Below are 24,982 nucleotides of genomic sequence, written 5' to 3'. Positions count from 1 at the left end.
TGTCCAGCTACCCCATAGCCAGGGCATCTTCTGAAAGGTAGAAATGGGAAAGGCCTTCTTTCTGATTCCCCAGGAGATAGCGGAGATCACCAATGTCTGATAAGTTACCAGGTGGCACTCAGAGCAGGACAGAAGCATCTGCTCCATTGCTTTCTGTTCAAACACACCAACTTCTCCCTCTTTCTCCATGCCCCCGCTTCTTCAGAATCACCAAAAAGTCACAGGTTCACAGCACCATCGCTGATCTGCAAACTCGCTTCTCCAGCACGTCCAACTCCCGCTCCCTCCACCCGGAACGCCGATCGTCACCAAGCAAAAGTGAGAGTGGGTGCGTCTGAGGGACTGAATGTACCTGCATGAATGGATGTGAGCAGTATTTCTGTACGTAGAAACCCTCTCAGGGCCTGCCTACAGTGCAGAGCATGGCTGCAGCTGGCCGGGGTCAGATGACTTTACCGTGCAAGGCTCGTGCTGCCAGGCTATAAGAGAGCAGTGTAGATGTTTGGGCTGCAGCTGACCTGGGCTCTGAGACTCAGTGCTGGGCGTTGTTTATTGCAGTGTAGGCATATCCTTATAGGTCCAACTCCTGCAGTCCTTACTTAGTCAAAGCTTCCACTGCAGCCCCTCCCATTGAAGTCAGTGGAGGATTTTCCTGAGCAAGAGTAGCAAGGTTTGGCTTAAAGTGCAGGCATTTTGATCAGAGTGCAGAACCATTCTAAGGCCAGGTTCTCTTCGTTCCATTCCACAGAGTGTCACCAGATACATATTCACTCTAGGGTTAAGCTGAGATCTATACAGAGCTACGTCGGAAGCTTCGTCTGTTCGTCTTGAGTATATTCCCTTGTCCGTCTGCCTGTCAGCAGATGGCCATTGTTAATGATTTACAATCCATCACAACCTTCATTAACTAAAGTACCATCGGCCTTGTGAGCCCCAGCATTATTATTCCTAGCAAGTAGACCGTTGTTGCTAGAACCTGGGTAGCTTTTTGGCAACATTGATACCAAGGCAGTTCAGTGGATGCTAATCTCACTCTGTCCATCCTTCTGGAACACACCATGGGAGCTGGCCTTCCAGTTCTGCAATCGTTAGAGTCTGCCATTCTCTTCCCTCCATGCGGCCTCTCTCTAAGTCGGTTGATGACACTCTTAGTTTGATGTGCGTTTTATTGACGCTCTTCTCCTGGACATCTTTAAATCCACCCTCCCTAACCACAGAGCAGCTCTCTCCACCATGGACATTTGTTGTGATGGGGATAGAGCTGCCCACCCACCACGGAATTCTCCTGTGCTCTTTTCTCTGTATTTCTCTAGCTGGATTAAGGAGGGGGGGAACGGAAAGGTAGAGAACCTCAGGAAAAGGGTCTGTTTAGCTTTGGAAAATAGCGACTCAGGAAGTAGTCTCAGAGATTCTGTAAGGGATCCACTACATGGAGAGAGCATTGCATGGAGTCACTATTGCATGTTGCTGTTTGACACAAGAACAGCAAGATTAAATTGTTACTCCTTTTCTACACCCAAACTACTTTGGATTAGTTCTGTCACCCACTCCATCCCCACCTGGACCTGTTTTCCTTCTCTTGCCCTCCAGGTTGCACCCTGAGGTCACCCGGTCCACCTTGCTTTGGAGAGCTTGCTCAGCTTTCTCCAAAGTATGTCAGCATTACCACTGTAAGATACATACAGGAGCTAAGCGCTCCTGTTCCTGGGAGGATGGGACAAGAAAGGCCAGAAGAGATCTGCACCATGGGTGAGATGAGGTGCGGGGGAGCTTCTCAAGAGAAACAGAGTGTCAGTGCCTAGACACTCCAGTGATGGGAACTTGGGTAACACTGGACAGACACAGTACATCTACACTGCATCAAAAGACCTGTAGCAGATCTGGACCGGCTGACTTGGGCTCACGGGGTTTGGGTTGCAGGGTTAAAATCTGCAGTGTGGATGCATGGACTTGGGCTGGAACCTGGGATCCACCCACCGCTCATGGGTTCCCAAAGCCTGGGCTCTGTGTCCGGTCCAAGCCTGAACATCTAACCTGCAGTTTTTAGCCCCACAAGCCCGGGCCAGCCACAGCCATGCCACAGGTCTTTTATTGCAGTGTAGACAGACTGATGGGGGTCACTGCAAAGCAGCCTGGGACATTGCCCTCCCCCAGGAGTTGGTTGTGCTGCCATCCCAGGGACACGAAGAGCCATGCTTGGGCCTTGAACCTGCCCTCTTGCCTACTAGCACGTTGCATCTGTGCCAGGGGTCCAGTGGTAAGCTTTGCTGGGAATGTTTCCTTTCCTCCTCACATTGCCTGTGCTCTGTTGCCTGCTGCATTCAATTCACTAGGAAGGCGGTGAGGTAGCTGTGGCCCTTCCCAAATGGATGGCTGCCTTAACAGGCTGCGGAAGAGTTTATTATGCAAACGTAATAAACATAATAAGGGACGTGTTTATTATGCAAACAGCAACTGAGTTATGTGTCTTTTAAGACTACTAAATAGTTTTTAATTACTGCTATATCAGTAAATCCCATAAATATGCAAATGCAATTAGTTCACAAAATAGGCCCTAAATATCTTTATTCCTCTCCAACAAAGTTCTTTGAAGTTAATCGCCAGCTCCCTTTGTTCACTCCCTTGGCAGTTGTGCTGAAATTGATGGGAATTATGACAGATGTACAAATTCAGGGGGACCAGATTTTTTCTGAGCCACATCTGGACAGGCAGGGACAGAAGATTTTGTGTTTGTGGGGCAGGGGGAGGGGGAACACGGCACAGGAGGTTGAGGGGCTGTTCCCTTCCAAACAGGAAGCTATATCAACTTATATTTCCAGACCACAGTAGTGCTTTGTGGTGTTCAAAACCCAGATCTCAAGATAGCCCTCTGCACTACACAGCTCATAACTAGAGCTGGCCAAAGAGTGACAATTATGGTTCACGATAATTTTTGAGTTCTCGGAATTTGTTTGTTCCCCATGGGAATGAAAGCAGGACCTTTCTAATGATTGCATGAAATGCAAGTGTGTCAAAAAGGACAATCTTTCAATTCCTCTCTCTTGCTCTGGTTAGAAATGAGCAAAGCACCCTAGACCTCAGAAACTGTCACAGCAAAAATTGAGTTGAAATTGATTTGTCTCTGGGAAAACATTTCAGCTTTGACAAAACAGGATGTTTCAACAAAAATACATTTAGTCAAAAATGTTCAAACCAGTTCTACTTATAGCTTATGAAAGTGAGCATCGAAAAAGAGGATGCACTAGCAGTCATTTTAATACTCTTATGCAAAGTCATTCTTCCTGTCCATAGGAGTTTGGACTTTCTAAGATATCAGTCTCCCATTCCTTCTGCCCCTCTACATGGAGCTGCGCCCCTCGGGAATATGCAAGTTCTCTAAGTGACCAACAGGAGATGCTCTTCTGGTATGTGCTTTATTTAGTAAGTTTGGGTCAAATTTCTGAAGTATTTATTTAGGCACCTAAAGATGCAGACAGGATATACAAAAACACCTTGGTCTAACTCAATGGGAGTTTAAATACCTTTTAGAAATATGGCCCTTTGTACCTTAGACAGAGAATCAGCTATTCAATGTATGTCTGGACTTCTTATTCATTTCATCTGCCAGATCTCAGCTATGTCTGTTTTTATAAACTGCCACTCATCACCCGTCTCAGGTAAAGGTGATATGAGCCACTGAAACTAGCACAGTTGAGCGGCAAAACCTGACTTCACCAATTTACTCAAAGGCGGTGACTTTCCAGGAGCCTGAGGCCAACGGCAAATTTGGATGGAGCATTTTGCAACTACCCACCTTTTAAACCAGGAAATGCACCCTATGGAGAGAACCTCTCCCAACATACATGCAATACTTCATCTGAAGTGGCTTCATGCTTGAACTTTCCACTCAGATGTAACTGGAGCATAGCATGGTGGGACCAGCAGTTTGCAAAGGATGCACTGAAATTTAAAAAAGAAAAGCAACAGCAGGACTATGTTTTGCTTCTGGAAATAAGCACTATCCAAGCCCAATAACACTAAGGAATAGTGCTAACACAAGGCTGCATCACTGTGGCTGAACTGAGGCAAGACTGCATTTTGTTCTGTATTTGCTTAGATGCAAGAGTCCCCTGAGCCCAAAAGTGATCTAACTAGTTGGGAGAATCTAAATTTGAAGTACCAGCCACACTTTGTTTTATGAAGTCCGTATAGTCAGTGTGCCATCTTGTGGCCTTGGTGACAAACTTCGCTTTTTTCTTCTTTTCTTTTTCTTTTTCTTTTTGGGGGGCGGGCTGTAATTGCCATGATCAGCCGTGGAAAAATGTGGCAGGTCATGATTTAATTTGATAGATAGGGTTGGAATGGTGATCCCATACTGCGGAAAGCAACTACATTAAACACGCTTCTTTTTCTGTAACAGAAAAGCAACAATGGCTCATAAGAAGATGACCAAGAGAACTCGGAAATCTTTATAGCAACATTTATAAATGGGTGTCGTCTTATTACGTGAGTGCTATTGAATTCTCTATTTTTTTTTATTTCTCTTCCCAGAATTGGGTTGATCTGTTCTTATGGGTAAGGAGATTTGGGCATAACCCCTGCCCCGTTACTATTACTGCAGCCCCTGGATTGGGCAGAAGGCAGGACTCAAGCTGTGGCCACAAATTTTACCATGTGGTGGCTTTTTCAGTGGACTGTGTGAAAAAATCTTGGGCTCAGGTCAGTCCCCATTGGATTGGAGGCCAAACCGTATCAAACATCAATTCAACCAACCCTCTTGTTGTCAGTCCCAATAGAGAAGTTCTGCAGAATGAATTCCCCTTTCACCCTTGAGGGGACCCTCCTGCAGTTCAGGGATGAGGTGCACAGGTGGGGTGCAGCATGGCAGGAACTTGCTCTGCCGTTGCTTGTGCTGTACGGGCCCTGTGGAATAATGGAGGATTTTATTCTCTGAGCTGTTTCTCTGATGTCTTCACCAGCATTAAATTCACATACAAGAGAGTAAACTGTAGCAGCCTCAAGTTAGGGTTGTCAATTATAACTTCTCTAATGAATTACCCTCCTGTTAAGGAAAAGTACGTAGCAGGTGTGAAGCATCTTTGCATCTCGGACATGTAACGCTATTCTGGAACTGCCTCTCTAGGCGTTCTCCACTTGGCTGGTGCAATTACCATCCAGTGAATGTTCCCAGAGGCTTGGCACTTTGAATCAAGGGGTCAAGCAGAGTTGAGAAGAAAAGTCACCTGTGCTGTGTTCCAGGCACTAAATGTCCAGTGAAAGTCAGAGATAATGGGGACAACGCAACGTTTCAATCAGTCAGAGCTACTTTCATGGGGACAGGCGTTAGGATAAATTCCTTTCGGAAGGACTAACACAGAGCTCAGCTTCCTAACGCCCAAGCAACAGCTGTCTCTATGCAGAGAGAGAACTAATCTAGAAAATAGCCTATAGTGAATGCTAATAGGTAATTCAGCTCTAGCCACTTGGAAGGCAAAATTGGGGAAAACACTTGAGAGAGAACGGTGCGTTTCATGCTAGATTCATGCGTTTAATGCTGCTAGATTAAAAAATATGGGCTGGATTTTTTGCTGATGAAAGGACACTTTGGCACCACATAACCAACAGCCATGGGACCTAAAGTTAGTGTGCTGCCTATAGGTTGACTTTTGTGGGGGAGGAGGTACCTTCCGTTGGTGCACAGCTTCTCTGCCACATCCCTCCTGAGGCAGGAGCTGTGGCTAGAGTAATAGGGGCTTGACCAGCCCCAACTCCTATTGCCCCTGGCTGCCCCTGTTTACACCACTGTTTTGATCTGGTACATCAGGAGGATGCACAGAGGGATTAAAGCCAGCTTGACGCCCCTTCTCATGATCTATGCCACTGCCCATATAGCAGAGGATTTAGCCCTCTATGTATATTTTTGCAAGTGCCCTTCATCACCACATCAGATCAAAAACTGATTGAATTTTAACATGCCCATTTCCTTTCCTCCAGTGATGTGGGCATGGTTTTACTTCAAGCAGCTACGTCAGTGAACAAACCCGCTCAGTTTCATTTTCATTTCTCTCTGCATGCCTTTCTCGCTTTCCCCCGGTAGCCCCATGCAGCAGTATTGGGGTTTCCCAAAGGGCGGGGAGGATGTATATAGCCAAACATGGCCTGTCTGCAGTGACATATTTTCAAAACAAGTTCATGACAATATTTCTGGGAAGGTTAAATGCTTTCAAAATATTTTGTAACAGAAGCTAATCTGCCGGCTGGTGCAAGGGGCGGCAGTACCAGAAAAAAAGTGTGTTTCATCAAAGCTGTGAGAATTGTGCTTTGTGAACGTTAGGACACAAACACCGCAACGCAACAGCTCCAGTCCCCTAAATAAAATGTCCTCAGGCCGTCCTCTAAACCATCAACCAGCTCCGCGAGGTCTCAGGCCTGGTTCTCTCCTGTGATGATGATTCTTCACAGGGCAGTAGCAGGGGGGAGCCCCAGTCCAGGGGCCAGGACCCACGGTGCTCGGCGCTGGACAAGCACAGAACAAAAAGAGGGGAGGGAAGGGAAGACGGAGGGGAGGAAAGGGGGGGGTGTGCCCAGCGCGGGGAGGCTGGGACCCTGCGAGCGGCTGGGGGCGTCCGTGCCCCCTGCAAAGAGGGGTGTCGGGGGGGGGGGGGCTGGGCCCAGTTAAGGGGGGTCGGAGGGGGCCTTCCCTGAGGGGGCGGGAGCGCGCTGCGTGCCCAGCGCCGGGGGCGGGCGGTGCTCGGCGGCGGCGGGGGGGTGGACGTGTGCGCGCGCGCGGCCCCGAGCGGCGGGCCAGGCGGCGGGATGACGGCGGAGCTGCAGGCCGCGGCCGGGGCGGACGGCGCCGCGAGCCAGGGAACGGTGAGAGCCCGCGGCCGGGGCCAGCCCCTCCCCCTCCCTGCCCCGCGCGGTGTGGGGCGCGGGGCCCTGCCGGCTCTGGCTCCGAGCTCGGCCCGGCCCGGGCGGGCGGAACGTGGCTGCCGGGCGGCCGGGGCCCGCGGCGGCTGCAGAGCGGCGGCGGGGTCCGCCCGGGAAAGGAGCCGGAGCCGGAGCCGGAGCCCGGCTGGACGGGCAGGGAGCCGCCGAGCGGCCCGTGCCCGTCCTGCTCCCTCCCCCCCGGCTGTCGGGGGCTGTCCCCCGGGGGGGCCGTGGTGGGGTGCCGGGGCGAGCCCCCCCCCCGGGTGTTACACGCCAGGGGCCCCGCGGGCTGGCTGTCCCCACGGGCATTGTCACACACACACCCACACACACACCCCCCGCCTGGGGCGAGCTGGGAGCGGACACGAAGCCCGGCTGGGGTTCGGCTCAAGGGGGGGACACACGATAGTTTCCAGCAGCGAAACCTCTTCCCACCACACGCCATCAGCCAGCCCAGTCATTCCTCACCGCCCCCCGAGTGTAAACTGGAAAGCGTTGCCCGCCTCAGCTCCCCGAGAGCGGCCTGCCGGAAAAGTTCAGCCCAGGGCGCTTGGCTTTGTCCTCTTTTAAGTCAGTGACATAACCGAGCAGTTTGAGGTTTGGCACTGATGCCCCTTGGAGCGCGCCGTACGACTCCTTCGCTTTACATGCTGCCTACAGAGTTACCCCTCCTGCGGCATTTCCTTTGTCAGCCTTCCGGGGTGCAACCCGTTTATTTTTTGAAGGACCAGAGATCCCTGTGGCAGGCTTGCAGCATCTCTGAGGAATGATGGTGTTTCCCATAACGTCTGGGTGCTTTGCTGTGTGTGGACGGATGCTCACATCAGTCATGTTCTGCCATCACTGCACTGCAATAATAGCAGTGTATTTGTGGCTTAACATCCTACGTGGTTTTAAAACCGCTGATGTTAGCTAGTGTTAGATGGGAAGAATTTTAAGACTTGTCAGCTCAAAGATATACATAACACTTTCTTCAGCCCTTTGATGGAAGTGCCTTAAACCTACGTGTGAATGTCCCTCTTTTGTGGTTGGACTGAAATCTTCTGTGATTTCATTTTCTTCCCTGCACCTGTCCACCTGAGAAAGAATAGACACAGCTTTCATAACAGCTCGCCTACGGAGTTTCATGTGTCTTGAAGATCTTGCTGGGGAATGACTGTGACAGAAGGCACCCCTTTATTCACACCCTGTGCACCATTGTAATAATCTTTGTACACAATGTACCTTGGAAAGTATCATTTGGAAACCAATAACATGCTGGCCAGTAATATCATGGTGGAATGTATGTGGCAACATTATATGTAAAGTTATGAACATAAGGTAAAGCCGTGACTGAAGTGTGTTTACCAGACAAGTCTGCGGATGGGATAAACCTGTTTCTCAAAGACAAAAGGACAAAGCTGATGGGCAATCATTTATCAACTGGCCATTCTTTGGCAAGGAAAGGGGGAAGTAAGAAACAGGCCTGCATCTTAGCAAACAACACTTTGGAACCTCTTTCACCGTGACCTGCCTTCTTGACTCCAACCTCACAGCAGAAATGAACTTTATCTAGGGGTAACCCTCGGGAAAATGCTTTTCAAAGGCTGACTGAACTGTTAAGGTGAGGGGCAAACACACCCAAAGTTCTCTCTCCCTATCCATCTCTCTCCTTTTCACCTAAAAGACAAAAGAAACAGCCATTGGACTTTGGGCTGAGAGTTTAGTCAACAGTGTTACTGGAAGCATGTGGTGAGGGACTTCATCATGAAGGAAGTCTAATTTGTTAAGTTTTTAGTTCTAGGAAGCATTTTATCTATTTTTCTTGTAACCATTTCTGACTTTAGTGCCTTATACTCACTTAAAAGCTGCACCTAGTAGTTAAATAGACTTGTTTTAATCTTTAATTAAAACTAATCCAGGGTTGTGAATTGTTTGGGTTGCTTCATTGAAGGTAGCACACTGTTGTGTATTGATTCCCTTAGAAGGGCAACAGATCTAATATATCTGGACTGTGCAGGAGAGGGCTAGACAGTGCAGAACATGTCAGGGTTTTTTTTAAGGGAAATCCAGACTGGGAGTGTGTTGGGGTGACTCTGCAAGTTGTATCCAAGGCTGCTGAAAGCCAGAGGGTGGCTGGTGTTTGCTGACAGGCTGCTGGGGTCAGAGTTGCTGGACCAGGGCTGTGGCCACACACAAGCAGTTGGTGTGACCCGCACACTGTTTGTGAGGAGCCCAGGTTGGGAGCTACAGCAGCAAAGCATTGTGAGGCACTCCAGGTTGCAGGGCAGGGTGACACAGTCCCTCCCTGATCCAGATTGCACCCCAAAATATCATAATGACAGAAGGTGTTTCCAGCTTCTGTCAATGAGAGTTTTTCTTTTGACTTCAGTGGGCTTTGGATCGGGCCGGTGGTGAGCAGGGACACATGCTTGAATCCCTAAGTGGGAGCAGTGAAAATATCCTGGGTAAAGGTGAGTTTAGTGTAAGGTTTCTGGTTGACAGTGCTGAAGACTGAATGTCTATGGAAGGTGTACAGGACGAGCAGTGACAATGAGAGCTTCCCTCATCTGCATATGTTGCCACTGCCAGTGTGCCTCATCACAGACTTGGATGGACATGTCTAAAATGAAGAAAAGAGTTTGAGCTCCGTGGCCCATTCATTCCTTGTGCTTTCAAGGATGCCACTGGAGGGATCAATTAGTAACAGGGCAGGTGTCTACAAAGAATATCTGCACAGTAGGAATCCCACTGAGAACCCACCACAAGTTTTCATGCAGGCCATCGAAAAGAACAACTACGAAGTATGAACTTCTGTCTCCATGAAGGAGCTAACCCCAATTAATATTTATCTATCTGGATTCTAATGTACACCTCTGCTGTTGATGGCATGAACTGTGTCTTGTGTCTCTAGTGACTGAAGTACTACATATAAACACAAACAAACAACAAAAGAAAACAAACTACCACCACCAAACATCACTGGTATGACTTAGAATTTTCTTGGGGCTCCACTTTAAAATTTTTTAAGTAGGTTAGATACATAAGGATACAATAATTTGCAAGAAATAATTTTCTGAAAACCTACTCTTAATTTGCTTCCAATTGGGAAGGATGTTTGGAAATACACTAGGGAAGTATCTACATGGGGAACAAATATTTAATGATCTTCGCAGGAAAAGGATAACCTGATCCAAGGAGCGATAAACGTACTTCTGGTTGAAGCTAGACAAATTCAGCCGGGATATAAGGTGTACATTTCTAACTGTGAGAATAATTTACCATAGAAACAATTTACTAGAGGCTGTGGTGGATTTTCCATTATGGACAGTTTTAAAATCATGATTGGATATTTTTCTAAAATCTGCTGTAGGCATTATTTTGGGGGAAGTTCTGTGGCCTGTGTTATACAGGAGGTCAGACTAGATGACCACAATGGTCCCATCTGGCCTTGGAATCTATGAAGTCTCTGGACCGTATTTCCCCCCTTTCTGCCTTAAAAAAGCAGTAATTCATTTTACCTCTTGCCATTATTAAAACAGCAATCTTTAACTTCTGTGCCCTGTACAAAGACCAGCCTTCAAAAGTCTCTTTGAATGTAGGTTGTATTAATTGCCTTTAGAAGACCCAATTAAAACTTTTCTGAAGGATGCAAGTTGTTTGTACATAGACATTTGTAACATGAAGAGAACATGAATAGATTCACTTTCAATCTCATTTAAGTTTGAAAGGTCAGGGACTTGCCTAAGGTACATTCATAGGAATTGAGCCCAATCCAAGACATTCAGGGTACCTACATTCTTGAGATAATTGGGTTGTTCCTTTGCTCTCCACTTCGCTCTAAAGCCCTGGCATATTCTGAGTTCTTGTGGGTTCTGCGTTGGAGAAATCAGTGGGAATGGGTGATTGAATGATTGATTTTGTTTGTATTTGTTTATGCAGTGAAAAATATCAAAATTGGACAAGACTGGGAGTCTGCATATGTACATCAAAGCTGTGGCCAGCAGCTGTTCTCATGCTTCAGTCTTGCTAGGTATTTCACTGTGAAAGATCTTACTGCACAAATGCTGGAATTGTTGTTCACACTATTCTGTAGGTTTTTAATCTTCTTGATATTTCCCCAGCACAATAAATGTGGAGTTAAACTGCAGTGGGTAAAGGTCACCTATTTTATGTGCTTCTTCCATGCAGGCCGCTGTGTTGTCCTTCATGCAGACTGTTAGATATGCAGTCCCCTTCTTGAGCCTGTCTATCCTGCCTCTGTCCTTTCCTGCTTTAAATCCCTCCTCAAAGCATACTACTTCAGGTAGTTTGTATGCCATAGTCATTTTAAAACAACATCATCTTCCCCTCTCTCAGCCCCTTGTGGTTATCATCCTCTTCTATTGCTATAGTCTTAACGTATATTGTAAGCTCTTCTGGGGAGAGACTCCCTTTCTTGTAAAGTGCCAGGCATGGTGCTGCTGTATATATTCTGTTACTAATGTCCAGTGTTCGAGGTGGCGCAACACAAAGACCAGTCAGAACAGAGCGGAGATCTTTAATAGATCTGACACTTAAAACATGCCAGTGCAGATGTGTTGGCACTTGCCACAGTTCCTAAACTCTAGTCTTGTGACTGACTGGCTAATGCAATAAAATGTGCCTTAACTGAACACCCAGAGGACCAACAAAAACTGATTGGTGAGTAGAAAATGGTCTTTAACTAAAGATTGGATAAAATTGCACCAGAAGTCTTTGGGATACTTCAAAAAAGGTCACTTAAGACAGAGGGTTGTCTATTGACTCTAGGTGCTTAGTGCCTCTCTCACGGTAAGACTGTTCCTCTTCAACCACACAACATGTTCTGTCCTGTCTTGTGTTTAGTTACCATGCGATTTTTATGAACTTGGGTCAGATGTAGGTAAATGGTTTTGTGTGTAATTTTTCCTCCAGACCAAAAAAAAAAAAAAAAAAAAAAAAAAAAAAAAGTGCCCTGCAGCACAAAGGGGAGTTAAGCAACAGGAATACAACTTGGTGTGGCAGCAAAATTAGTGACATGACATAATTGGTTTGCCTTTGTGAAAGGATTCCAGCCCTGATTCTCAGAAAGCTGGCACTTGATCACCATGCAATTTCCCATTGTACTGCCGGCTAGTCATAAGAAGTACCAGTCTTTCTTTTCTCTCAGGATTAGCTTTGGGGATGTGGGAGGGAAGGGGTTAGCCAAGAATTAAGCTAAGTGAATATCTTGGGCAGGGGGCATTAAGATTGGTTTTTACTCAATGCTTTCTCAAGAATTTTAATTTTTGGAGTTTTAGCTGTAAAAGGATAAAGAATGTGGGCTCCTCAGGGCAGGGACTGTGGGTTCACCCATTTCTTTAAAGTGTGTCGTGAACACTGATGTTGCTGTTTGTCTCGTAACGTTTCTAGGTGAAGTAGCAGCCATTGAATGACTACTGTTTGTACTTTTGATGGGTAGTTGGAAACAAAGGTGACTTGCTTAATACCCATAGGAAAACATGACCCCAATTAGATCTGAATGTGTAGAGTTACTATTTAATCTTATCAGACTATGGGAAAAAATCTTACAGCAGAGCAATAGATTTAGGATCATATAATGTACAAGATGGAGAAATTAAAACTCTGGGTAGAACTGAGGGACCACCCTCACTAACATCAAGCATGTGAGAATTGATCGTGAGGATTTCTCTCTGGGTGCCAAAGTCCTTCCTAAACACGTGATTGCTGCATTGCAAAGTTATATCTCACTGTCTCTAATTCCAGTTGAAACCAAATTCTAGAGCTTGATGGCTGCTGAAATCCTTCTTATGAAGGAAAACGTGTCATGCACTAGAGTAATCAAGAGCTCTGACTCTCTATGTAGAATCGACCCCTCTGGCTCATTGCTGTCACTAAAATTATTCATAGCACTGGAATGCTTAGACGGTAATCCTGATGACCACTGCTACAAAAGGACAGCCCTTTGATTCAGTGTTTATGCCATAACTGGCAGTTAATACAAAGTAACCAAGTCTAGATGAAGTATTTATTAGGTTCAGATGTGCAGTGGATGAATATTATGAGGCATGGCAGAATTCAATTTGTATTTGCTGATAATTTCGATGGATAATATTGATTGTTTACGCATTTTTTTAATTTTTTGTTCCGATTTTCAGTTGCAGGAAATTATGGGGCACCAGACAATAGTTATTTAATGACAGTAGATATTGAGAGTCAAAAAATTGAAGCTTAATAACCATTAAAACACAAATTGTCAACATCACATGTCAAAATATACAAAGTAAATATCCATAAATCAAACTCTAATACATTTTCAAGCAGCATTTTTCTTCTTCTTCCTATCTGTACATTTTGATAATTATCTATGGAAATATGTTTTATCAGTTTATGTGTGTGTGGTGAAGTTCATGTTTAGACATTTACCAATATAATCGGCTTGGAAGGATTATATTTTTTCAAGGATAGGCATTCCATAGCTCATTCTGGCCTGTAATTTGGATACTTACCTTACTCCATTGATCACAAATTCTTTGTCCAGTGATGTATATGAACTTCGGAGTTACCTCTGTTCAGCTTTTATCTACCTGTAAGGCATCTTTTCCCATGCTGTTGTTGGGGCCCTAGACTTTCAGACCTGACAGACCAAATGCTCTCCATTCCTGACTAATATTGTTTGACTCATTCAGAAGTGAATAGGAATATAGTGCAATCTGTAGAAAACTGGTGCAATAAGATCAGTGAAGCTAATGCCTCTTAGCCAGCCAGCTTCTACATTTTGTACCAGCTGTAGTGGTCAAGGGTAGCTCCATCTACCGTTCACAATCATGCAATCAGGAAATTGCAAAGGTGTGGATTGCTCTGACAAAGATTCCCAAAAGAGAGAATCCATCACAACTATTAGACCAAATGCAGGATGGAAAAAGAGTTTTCTGGCCATATCTGCAACATCTTGTCCCTTAACTGGTCATGGCCTTCAGGCCATGTCTACACTACACAAAGAAGTCAACCTATGTTAGGTCAACTTGCAGCCCCTGCAGTAATTACTGTGTTTTTTCATGTCCACATTATCCTTCTTCTGTTGGTGGTGTGCGCGCGGGGGGGGGGGGGGGGGGGGGGCTGAGAGCCCGGGCTTGCTGCTGCTCCAGCTGGGAGTTTTGTGGGGAACCCACAGCCTGGGCTCTCAGTGGCAGGTGGCAAGTCTTCAGCTGTCATCACTGCTGGGGCTCAAAGCTGGAACACCCCCTTCACCCACAATTTCAAAGCAGGGACCCTACCAGCAGTGAAATTGACGTTCCTGTCAATTTCAAGGCTCTCCTTGTCAACCACCCAGACAGCCAATGGGAATTATAAGACAGTGCCTCACCCAAACTACAGGAAGTCGACCTAAGCCTTACGCCTCTTGTTGAGTGGATTTACTGGGTATGCATAGCGGGCCAGTTACAGCGGTGAGAGGAGCACTAAAGTATGTCTGCTTACATGGTTATGTTGACTTAACTGTGTAGTGTAGACATGCCCTCAGTTGCAAACTTAACTTAAACTTAGCCCCTCTTTGTCAACTCAGTATATCTCCCACAGTAAGAAGAGCATATATTATCCTCACCATGCGCTTGAGCTGCTTCCACAACCAACCAGAATCCCCTCCGTCTTATCTGGTTTGAGCTTCAGCCATCTTGTTACCATTCCAGCCCATGTCTTGGCCAGGCAGTGGAAAAACAGACATGCTGCACCATCCAGACTCAGTGAAAAAGAGCTGTGAAACTGCATGTCATCTCCATATTGACAACTCCACAGCCTGGACTGCCCCATTATCCCACATAGCGACCTCAGCCACAATGAATATGGAATAATGCCCTGAGGAACCCTGCATAGGGTCACAGATATGAAATTTCTATTTTTGTGATATAATTTACTCCTGATGTGTTTAAAAAAAAAAAAAAGAAAGAAAGAAAGAAAGAAGAGAGAGAGATCACACAAAAACTTGAAATCTGAAATAATGTTTCCGTGGTCTAGGTTTGGCTGTAGTCTCTATGTTGAAAGATTTTGAATGGTAATTCAACCAACAAGCAGCTAGCTAACCAAAAATTCAGAGCTTCTTGTGGGAGGAGGCTTCTCCTGGCTCACTGTGCTCTATATCTCTGGCACCTTTTTGTAAGTGAGAAGTGACATACACAAATGGCATGTCCAACAAGGCTTAAAATAGCCCCCCCCTCAGGCCCACACAAATTCCCTGGACTCCTTATATGTCCTAATGCACATGCTGCTTCTCTTTGAGAGGATTGATTTACATGGTGCACTGATGCCCCGCCCCTCTCCCCCAGTATAACTCTTGGCGTTTTTATCGTTTCTTCTAAGATATGCCCTTTATTGTTCTCTTTTAAATACAAACGAAAATTAATTAATCTGTAAACAAATTGGAAGAATTCGAAGATAATTCAGATTGAAGTCTGACAGTGTCATTATCTTGGATTGTTGGGTCCTGTGTCGCTGTGTTAGTCAAAATCATAAGTGAGCCCCTGACGAGCACTGCAGAAGCCTGTCGTCTTTCTCATTCACCTCCTTACATGAACTTTCTTTGTTCTTTTGAATGTAGAATTGCCAAATGCTCTTAAACCAACTGAGAGAAATCACAGGAATTCAGGATCCCTCATTCCTGGATGCAGCCCTGAAGGTTAGTATGCTTTGCCGAGATGCTGTACATGTCCTCATTGTTCTGTTGAAAGGCAACCTCTGCTGACTTAGGCCATGTCTACACCAGCACTTACGTTGGCAAAACTTTTGTTGGTCAGGGGTGTGAAAAAAACGGAGACGTAAGTCTTGCTGGTATACGTGCTTGTGTGCGCAGTGCCGCACGTTGAGTTGGTTTTATTATGTCGACAGGAAAGCGCTCTCTCGTCAGCGTAGCACGGCTACCCGGCTGCTCTTATAGCAGCATAGCTCTATCGGTACAGCTGTGATGCTGTAAGCTTGTAAGTGTAGACATGGCCCAAGTCTTGTGGTTTGTAATCTAGTTCAAACTTTAACCTGCGTATAAGCTTTCAGGAGCTTTCTGTAAATACCATTTAAAATCCAAATATTTGTTTGGCATTTCTTACATGCGAAGAGCAGAATACAACATTGCTTAAGGTGCTCAAAACTGGACTGGACAAAAGTAGTGCAGTATATGCTGTAGGGAACAATTCTGTCCATACAGGAGGATGGGCCAAGTTACCTATTAACATAAGTTAGAGAGGGGATCACTTATTTTAAAGACACAAGAGACCCACGTGGATGGATACATGAGTGCCGCATATGATATTATGACTGTACGGGACTAACTCTTTGGATTAATAGCCAGTCTTCTACATTTTGAATCAAACTACAATGGGAGTAATTCTCATGCTTTTCCAGCAATAGGCTTTAAGAACCTGTTCTGCAGCTATAAGCATTATGCTGAGATGCTGCAGTCATTTCTGAGAAACACTGAGGTTTGGCTCAAGTGGGCTTCTTCATGTGCATTCTGAAGCATAACCATAAATAAAAATGATGTGGGATAAAATAAGTTTTCCTTCAGCTAAACAGTCTTCACCCTTCTGGACAGCTGAAACAACCACCACAGGCTTATGGTTTGTGCTTTTAGACTTGTGGTCGCTTTGCCTGACCTGGGAGCACAATAAAATATGCCATAAACAGAGGCACGTGAGAGGTCCTGGGTAGTAGTAGTAGAAGAAACACACTTAGGGAAAGATCTCTACTTGTAAATCATAGTGTGCATTATAAATTGGAACAGACCATTGGGAGGAGGAGGGTAATACCGTACTAATATTACCCAGTCTGGGACCACTGGAGATTGTTCTCGAGGCATATCAGTCAGAAGGTGGCTGTTGGTGCTGACTGTGCCTAAGGATGCTTTTTAAAATTTTTTTAAAGAAGGAAAAAAGTCCCCTTGGATATTTCTTCAAGTGGGAGTTGCTATAAAATATTGGATTTAATTAATGGGAAATAATTGATTACAGAGTTTTGGGAGGTGAAAAAGCTTTCTTTGTTTGTAAATTTTAACATTCTTTATTCCTAAATCTAAAGAATATAACTTAAAATAACAGGGGTAGACCTTTCTCTTGTGAAATGGGCTGCATGGTCTATGTTTAACGTGTGGTTCCTGTAGCTCCTTTACTCAGTCTAACAGTTATAAAGCAATGCAGAGGGCCATACTCACAACTCCCTGAAAAACACAGTGCTCCCACCGATGAATAAAGCTCCAGTTGAGTGAATGCTTAAGCACATGCCTAATTTTAAGCACATGAGTAGTCTGACTTCAACGGGGCTACTCACATGCTTAAAGTTAGGTCTTTGCTTAAGTATCTTATGCTCAAGTAGAATGAAAGCTAACTAATGAATGAAAGCTAACTGGGATGATATAGCTGAGGTTAGTCCTGCTTTGAGCAGGGGGTTGGACTAGATGACCTCCTGAGGTCCCTTCCAACTCTAATATTCTATGATTCTATTATCTGAGAAATTTCAGCCTTAAAATTTTAGCTCCTTGGCCGTCAGCATTTTCCCCTGGCTGGAGAAAGCTGCCTTCGTGCCAGCATGTTCTCTTTCACATGGATGGTGTTGATTTTTCATTCAGATGTATATCAAAGAATCTTAGAATAATGGCTATTTCTCCCTCTTCTCTCCCCCCTTTCTCCTCTTAGGCTGCTAATGGTGACCTATCAGATGCAGTCAACTTCCTCACTGAGGAGCATGTTCAAGAGCCAGGCCAGGAAGCCGTAGCGGTGGAACCATCTGACTGCGAAGGGAGCGCTGTGGGCAAAGAGCTCCCCACCAGTATGTGCTTCATTCTTGTCTGGAATACTGTGTGCGTTCATGGGCATCCTTTCTCAGAAAGAGATGGATTTATCACTGATAAGAAGTGGCAGGGGGTGAAATTCATCCAGTGCAGGGGCTAGCACAAGGCCGGTGCCCTAAATAAGTGCCACTTTGGCCCTTTTCATCAAACAGACAGATTGTCACTTTGAACCCCTGTAACGAGGCACCTGGGAACAACTGAGTCCACTTTAGAATCCCACCTTTTTGTTTCACCCTTTCTGTTGTGCAGGCCAGGTACAGCTCAGGTGACAGGGTGTCCTCGCTGTTTACAATGCGTGTCAGTCAAATGAAGTGGTCAAAGACAGTGTAAGTTATAACAGGATTTGATGTTGCTGAAAATGTGTTCAGTTTTATGGACTCGTTTGTTAGATGGTGTTTGTTTGTCTTGCACAAACGTGCTAGACCCTTAGGATTTTTTTCTTTGTGTGCTCATTGCTTTACAGCATACTCTTTCACATACAGTATGGGTATGGCAGGGTCGTGTGTAATTCTAGCAATAACGGATTGCTTAGTAATTGTCAGCCCTACCTTGATACTACCTAGTTATTTTAATCTGATTCCCAATTATAAGATTATTTAACTCCTGTTTATTTTCAGGTGGATGATATTTCTCATTAAGAGTTCTCTCGTGTGTGTTCAGTTGGGTTTTAATTCTGTGCTTCTCTTACTTCAGACTCCTGGGATCAGGCTCTGACTGCCCAGTGTTTCTGAGAGTACTTGCACTTGGTTGACATTTATCCCCAGGTCACGTAAACACCTCTCAAGTCATTGGCAAAACGCCCTATCTTTTATGCCTACGAGTTGCATGGTAGAAATAACAAGTAGTGGTGACTGATAACAACATAAGGATAAGGAGGAAACAAAATAACTACCAAGTAAGGTTCTGCCACCCAACTGCAGGACTAGAATGTTATGGTCAGCACATAAAATACAGGTGGCCTTCTTGTACTGGATTAGAACCGTTTGGTGTCTGAAGGGCTTTGGCCAGGATTGGATCTAAGAAGTACTTATTGGGGAGGGCCTTGTAACTCAGATAGCCAAAAGGGCTTAATGTTTTTCATCCATTTCTAGTATTCAACAGATAAGGAATAACTATAACCAAAGACTGGAGCAAAGTGCGATAAGCAGTGCTCAGATTGATTATAAACAAAATCTACAACAGCTCTTCCTGTAGGCTTGTGGCCTTCTCTGATCTCTCTCCCTGCTTTGGCAGCCTTTTGTGACCTCAAAACACATATGCCATAGCATAGAGAACTGAGCGTAGTTGTTAAGGCATGTACTTCTTTCTGCAAATACCTGTTAGCAGCCTGGGGAAATCAAACACCTTCATCTAGTGTTTTCTTGAGCATTTAAACCTAGTCTTTAAGCACTTTCTTTGAAGCCTGTGTTCCACCCTTTGATCATTCCCACCCACTGAACAACCAGCTTTTGTGTCAGTGGCTCTACACAAGCACTTCCTCCCTATCCAGTCAGTGTCTCTTTCAGCTAGAGATGTTGTTCTTCATTCACTCACACATTTACCATTTTTCAGCTCACTCGAGCCTCTAGATAGTAGTCCTAAGTACATGTGGGTGTCTCTGTACTATAAAATGATACTGATGTTAGAGCAACAATGAGCTACACAGGCACTAAGCATAACATTTTCCAAAGTGCCTGAGTGACTTAGGTGTCTAGGGGCCACTGAAAGTCAATAGGACTTAGCTGATTTAGAAAATTTTACCTGAAACAACTGGTGTAGACAGGCTTTGATGGCATAAGGTAAATAGCCTATGTCCCATCTGCATTATATATTACACAATTGCTACCACAAGCGCAGCTGTGCTATTGATGGTAATTGCTGTAAAACCACTACTGCTTTTTTCCTTGGAAGGTAGCTTGCTGCTTTCACTTCCTGGAAACAAACAAACGCCAAGAGCTGCTTTTTGCCAGACGCATGGTTGGGAAGATAATATCTAAAGAGGGCAGGGAGTCATGCTTCAAATATCTACAGATCAAATGAGTATTTTTAACTTCTGGGAGGGGCTTACTTCACCACATTTCAACAGGTTCTTGCTGCTCAGCAGCTAAATCTGTTTTGTGTTACGGCTCAGCTGAGTAATGCTACAGACAGCTAGAGCACATAGACAATAGGCCAGATGAGTCTTCCAGACAGATTACTGTGAACTAGGAATTTGATTGCCTGGAAATTGTTTTTAAAAGCAATTACATGCTTTGAAAACAAAACCAAAAACCCTAAGTATAAATATAAGCTAAAATATAAGGAAACTTAAATATAAATCTAAACTTACAAGGAACGAGTTTCCTTTAAGCCTTAATATTGTGAAAAGACAAATATGCTGCAAAAATAATGCATTGCCTAATTGAGCTGCTTGTTATGCACTAAGCAGGTTTGTAAAATATGAAGTACCATACTCCGGAATAGGTAGGGGGCCAGTCAATTACATTTTATTCTGCTCTTTAAGGCCCATCTGTTTCAAAACTGCTGCTTTCTCTACTCCCTTATTCCCAAATAGGTGGCAAGCAAAGTGGGCTTGTAATTGGCTGATCATTCCCAAGACACAATATGAGACCAGTGGAACACAATATCTGACTTGACTTTGATTCCAAGTCTTTGCAAAAACTTTACCAAACTAAACCCTTTAGTCTAAAGCCATTTCAATAACTAATACTGGGGGAGTGGTAAATAATGAAGAGGACAGGTCATTAATACAGAACAATCTGGATTGCTGGCTAAGATGGGCACGAGCAAAAAATACGTGTTTTGATAAAGCCAAATGTAAATGTATATATCTTGAAACAAAGATTATCGGCCGTGCTTACAGAATGCGGGGTTTCTTGGGAAGCAGGGACTCTGAAAAAGGTTTGGGGGTTGTTGTGGATAATCAGCTGCTCACGAGCCCACAGTGTGATGCTGTGGCCAATAGGACCAATGCAATCCTTGGATGCTGTCATGTTGCCTAGTATGGGACACAGCTAAGAGTGCCAGTTTCAAGTCAGCCTGCCAAAACACAGGGCATATACCCCAAACTGGTGGTATGTTCTCGATCATAATACTTCACCAAGCCAGTAACAGATGTGTGCTTCCAAAATACTGTGCTAGTTGTTATGAAGCTACAGACAGTCCCCTTTAGGCCCTCCAGCCGCTCCTGCACCACCCAGACAAACCAGACTTCTGTGATAAATGATTATTAAAACCAGAAATTATATACAGTAGGTTCTTCCAGCTCCAGAGAGCCAGCCAGGTACCCCAGGTCAGAGTATATACTTCAGATCTCCTCCAAAAACCATGCTGATAGCTAGTCCTTTAGTAAACTAAAAACTAAAGGTTTATTAATATAAAAAAAGAGAATTATTAAAAGGTTAAATTGAATCATATGAATTACAATTGATTTCAGAGTCTGTAGATCAGGGTAACAGCAGTGATGTTAAATCTGCTGGCTTGCAATACGTCTCTGGTTCGTCCCAAATATTGGGGTCCTCAGTCCATTGTTCAAAGTTCCCTTTTGTTAGAAATCACAGTCCAGAGATGTGAAGCAAGAGAGAGGCAAGGAGGTGATGTCACTACCTCCAATTTATACCCCCAGTCCACGTGCATGGAAAAGTACTGGTTCAAACATGGAGTCATCCCATCAGGGTCTTGGGTACTTTGCTGAGTCATGGAGTATTCATTGTCCATATGCTTTCTGAGGTGTCTTTGGGAGAGGCCCACTGGAAGAGATGATTCTCTTTAATGGCCCATCAACACATGGCTGGCTAGTCTTGATGTAAATCTGTCTTGTGGGTGTTACCTAGGAACACAACATCTTTAGTGACAAGCATACAGTAACATTTCTTAACTTCATACCCAATAATGATGTATGCATTTCAACAAGATAGTACTGTTTAACCGATCACAACTTTTCTAATGATACCTTATATGGCATACTTTGTACAGGATTTAGTGCAATTGTGTAACAGTGGTGACAATACTAGTGTACAGGGTCAACTTCCTTTTTATGCAGCATCACAGATGCATAAACGGGAATATTAAGTAGGAATAAAGAGATTATTTTACCTCCTGTATTTGGCACTGGTGCGACTGCTGTTGGAACACATAGTTAAGGAAGGCAGTTGATAAATTGGAGAGGGTTCAGAGGAGAGCCACAAGAATCATTAAAGGATTAAAAAGCATGCCTTAGATTTACAGAGTCAAGGAGATACATCTATTTGCCTTAACAAAGAGAAGTTAAGGCGTGATTACCGTCTAAAAGTACCTACATAGGGAACAAATACTTAATAATGAGTTCATTAAACTAGTTTAGAAAGGTATACCACGATTCAATGCCTGAAAGTTGAAGCTAGACTAATTCAGGCTGGAAATAAGGCATACGTTTTTAACAGTGAGGGTCATTAATCACTGGAATTGTTGTCAAGGATTGGGGTGGATTCTCCATCACTGATAATTTTAAAATCAAGATTAAATGTTTTCTAAAATATTTGCTCTAGGATTTATTTTGGGGGGAAGCCCTATGGCCTACCAGAGGTGATCACAATGTTCCCTTCTGGCCTTGGAATCTATGACTCTACAGTACTAAGAACTTTAATTAAGGCCCTTTCGCTTGTTTCCTTTTCTCAGACCAGTCCAAACTGCTTCTTACCCACTTCCCATGTCCTCATCAAGGTATAAGGAAATCCTGGTCTTTAAATAGCACTGTGGAGAGTGCTCCTCTTTTTCCTCAGCTCACTGCTAGATGATAGAATATTTGGTTTTTAAACTAAAGGGACATGGAGTGAATTTAATTTTTCATCAGAAAGTTGTAACGTTTCTACATTTTGATTTAATTGCATTAATGAAGTAAAACTGTGTTAACACTGTTTGGTCCTTGGCCTTTTTTTTAAATGTTACACTGCTTCTGGTATAAAACTGATAACTCCACTTCAATTTTCAGATGCGATTGATTTAACTCCTGATAACAAAGATGACCTCCAGGCAGTCATTGCTCTCAGTTTATTGGAGTCTCCAGAAATTCAAGCAGTGGAAAGAGATGCTAACAGGTCAATGAATCTGCACATTGTTTTTTCTTCTTTGCTTCTGTATGGACCCCGGGGCTTTATGCTGAGTGCGTTCTTATCAACTGTAAAACAAATGTTATTCATTCAACTTAAGTGTGCTTAGTGATTTTGGAAGGTGCTTCGACTATCACCCTTAGGGGACTATAGCCAGCCTACTTTGTACCTGACTTAGAGGGACTGCTTTTGCAACAGCACCACAATACCATGCTTAAGGATGAAAAAAGCCAGTTCTCTTCATGGCCCATGCAGTCCGTGCCATCTCTACCGATGTGACCAATGTGGAGGCTTTTATGGTGCCTGTCCATTAAAAACTGTACTGAGATCTCATGCCTCAGCTCATTTTACATAGGTTACTAAACAGCCATTCACTTTGTCACTGTTTAACTGGGTTGCGTTTGTACAGAATTCGTCTCCATTAACTAATAAGCAAAATATGTTCTGTCTACAAATCTTGCATGTAGGTAGTCTGTGGAAAAACATGCTTATGGTACTGTTACCCCACGGCACCCTCAAATCCCAGCTAAGCCCCATTTGATTCATCCACCTGTTAGATCTCATTTTAAAGAATGGAAGCTCTGTGAGACAGGTGGGATGTCTGTTAATAACTGTTGGCACACTGCCCAGCACAGTGGGGCTCTGATCTGTAATACAATAGATTGATAATAAAATAATAGTCCTAGTAGTGACAGGCACTGTATGCCAGTGTGAGCCAGCTCCTTGTATGTCTCCTGTCTGGGACTGCAGTAGTGTTCAATTCCTTTTGTCTTGTTCTCTTGTGGTTACTTGACTATCCTTTTAAAGCGAGTTTCTGTGCTCTTTAAAAGGCTGTCAAGACTCTCTCGTGATGCTTTTTTACAATTTTGGCATTTGCATACTTGTCCTCTGACAGGGCCCACAAAGCAAACGCTGCTGAAAACAAAAACTGCTCCAAAAGGAAACGGTGTGAAGTCTGGGGAGAGAATCCCAACCAGAATGACTGGAGGAGAGTGGATGACTGGCCTGTTGGCATGAAGAATGTTGGAAATACATGCTGGTTTAGTGCAGTCATACAGGTAATGCAATGGCAATGGTAATACTTTACCCTTTTGTAATGCCTACAATCTTGGGGTCAAAATGTGCATTTCTTGCAATTAAATAACCTTCACAGGACTTCCATGATGGTAGTAATGTCCTCTTTTTTACATGTGGGCAAATGTTGGCACAGAGAGGTTAGTTAACTTTCCCTAGGTCACAGCCAGCCAGCTAGTTATTCTGTATTTCTCCATATTGCTATCATAACTTCACATTAATATAAAAAGAAAAACTAGGTGTCCTCTCCCTGGGATGTAGGTTTTTGGGAGACTCCAGTTACAAAACTAAGATTTCAGAGCAGATTGTGCAGGCCTGCCAGGTTTCTGTGTTAGATTTTAAACAAAAATGATCAAAAGTGTGTTTTTCTTTGTGTGGCAGCATATTTAACTCTGTCCTGTTAAAAAATGGCAGCCAGGTAGTCAGGGCAAAAATGATATGGAAAAAAGGATATATAAATATATCCATGTGCTTATTATTATTTACAAATGTGTGTTCTGTGTCATGGTGCAATGGTAAAATACTTCTTGAATGACAGAAGCCAGACTGGTAAAGTGGTGATAATGTGATTTTACTGGAATTAATGCTGGCTGCACAACACATGGTGTATCAGATTCCAGTTAATGGAGTACAGTGGCATAGATGCCTGAAATAATAAGAAACTAGTTTGGGTGTGTTATTAGTGATTAGTAAAAGGAGAAGAGACAGCAGAAAGAAGAACCAAACACACTTAATTCTTCATGCTCTTTTGACATCAGCAGATAAGTGTTGGGAGTGTTTTTTCTGTTTTTGGGGCAAAGGAGGGAACAGTTATAGAAATACTTCCCTGGAGGTGTGATTGATTCCCCTGCATGTCATTCAGCTTTCCATAATGAAATGGAGGAACTTTCCCCACGCCTTCCCAAAAAGTGTCTCTTTAAAAATGTAGGTGGAGGGAATTGAGTCTTGGGGCAAGGAAAGGTGCGTTGGTCTGGTTTGTACACTGCAGAGCTATTAAAGGTTTTACTTGTTAAGGAGAAAGTTACTGAAGAATTTGGGGGTGAGTAAGAAAAACACAATCTGTAAAGAATGACATGGGTTTGACAAATGGAGATGAGCACCCATCCTCAGACTTGAGTTGACA

At 44.1% G+C, this 24,982-nt stretch overlaps 1 protein-coding gene across 4 annotated transcripts in view; it reads left to right on the top strand.

Moving 5' to 3' along the window:
• Positions 1-6,795: 6,795 nt before the first annotated feature.
• The window catches only part of USP28 (ubiquitin specific peptidase 28), a 41,890-nt gene continuing 23,703 nt past the window's right edge, over positions 6,796-24,982 (top strand). For all 4 annotated transcript variants that reach the window (XM_067565655.1, XM_067565644.1, XM_067565646.1 and 1 more), the window contains exons 1-5: positions 6,796-6,852; positions 15,482-15,559; positions 17,565-17,697; positions 22,668-22,773; positions 23,681-23,843. In XM_067565655.1, coding sequence (XP_067421756.1) covers positions 6,796-6,852; positions 15,482-15,559; positions 17,565-17,697; positions 22,668-22,773; positions 23,681-23,843 — 537 coding nt within the window. The remainder of the gene's footprint in view (positions 6,853-15,481; positions 15,560-17,564; positions 17,698-22,667; positions 22,774-23,680; positions 23,844-24,982) is intronic.

Source organism: Emydura macquarii, unplaced genomic scaffold (assembly GCF_026122565.2).
Source record: "Emydura macquarii macquarii isolate MOO-44397 ecotype Brisbane River unplaced genomic scaffold, CSIRO-AGI_Emac_v2 contig_312, whole genome shotgun sequence".
Lineage (NCBI taxonomy): Eukaryota > Metazoa > Chordata > Testudines > Chelidae > Emydura > Emydura macquarii.
Note: the sequence above shows the minus strand (reverse complement) of the source record. Positions and strands in the feature narration are given on the sequence as shown.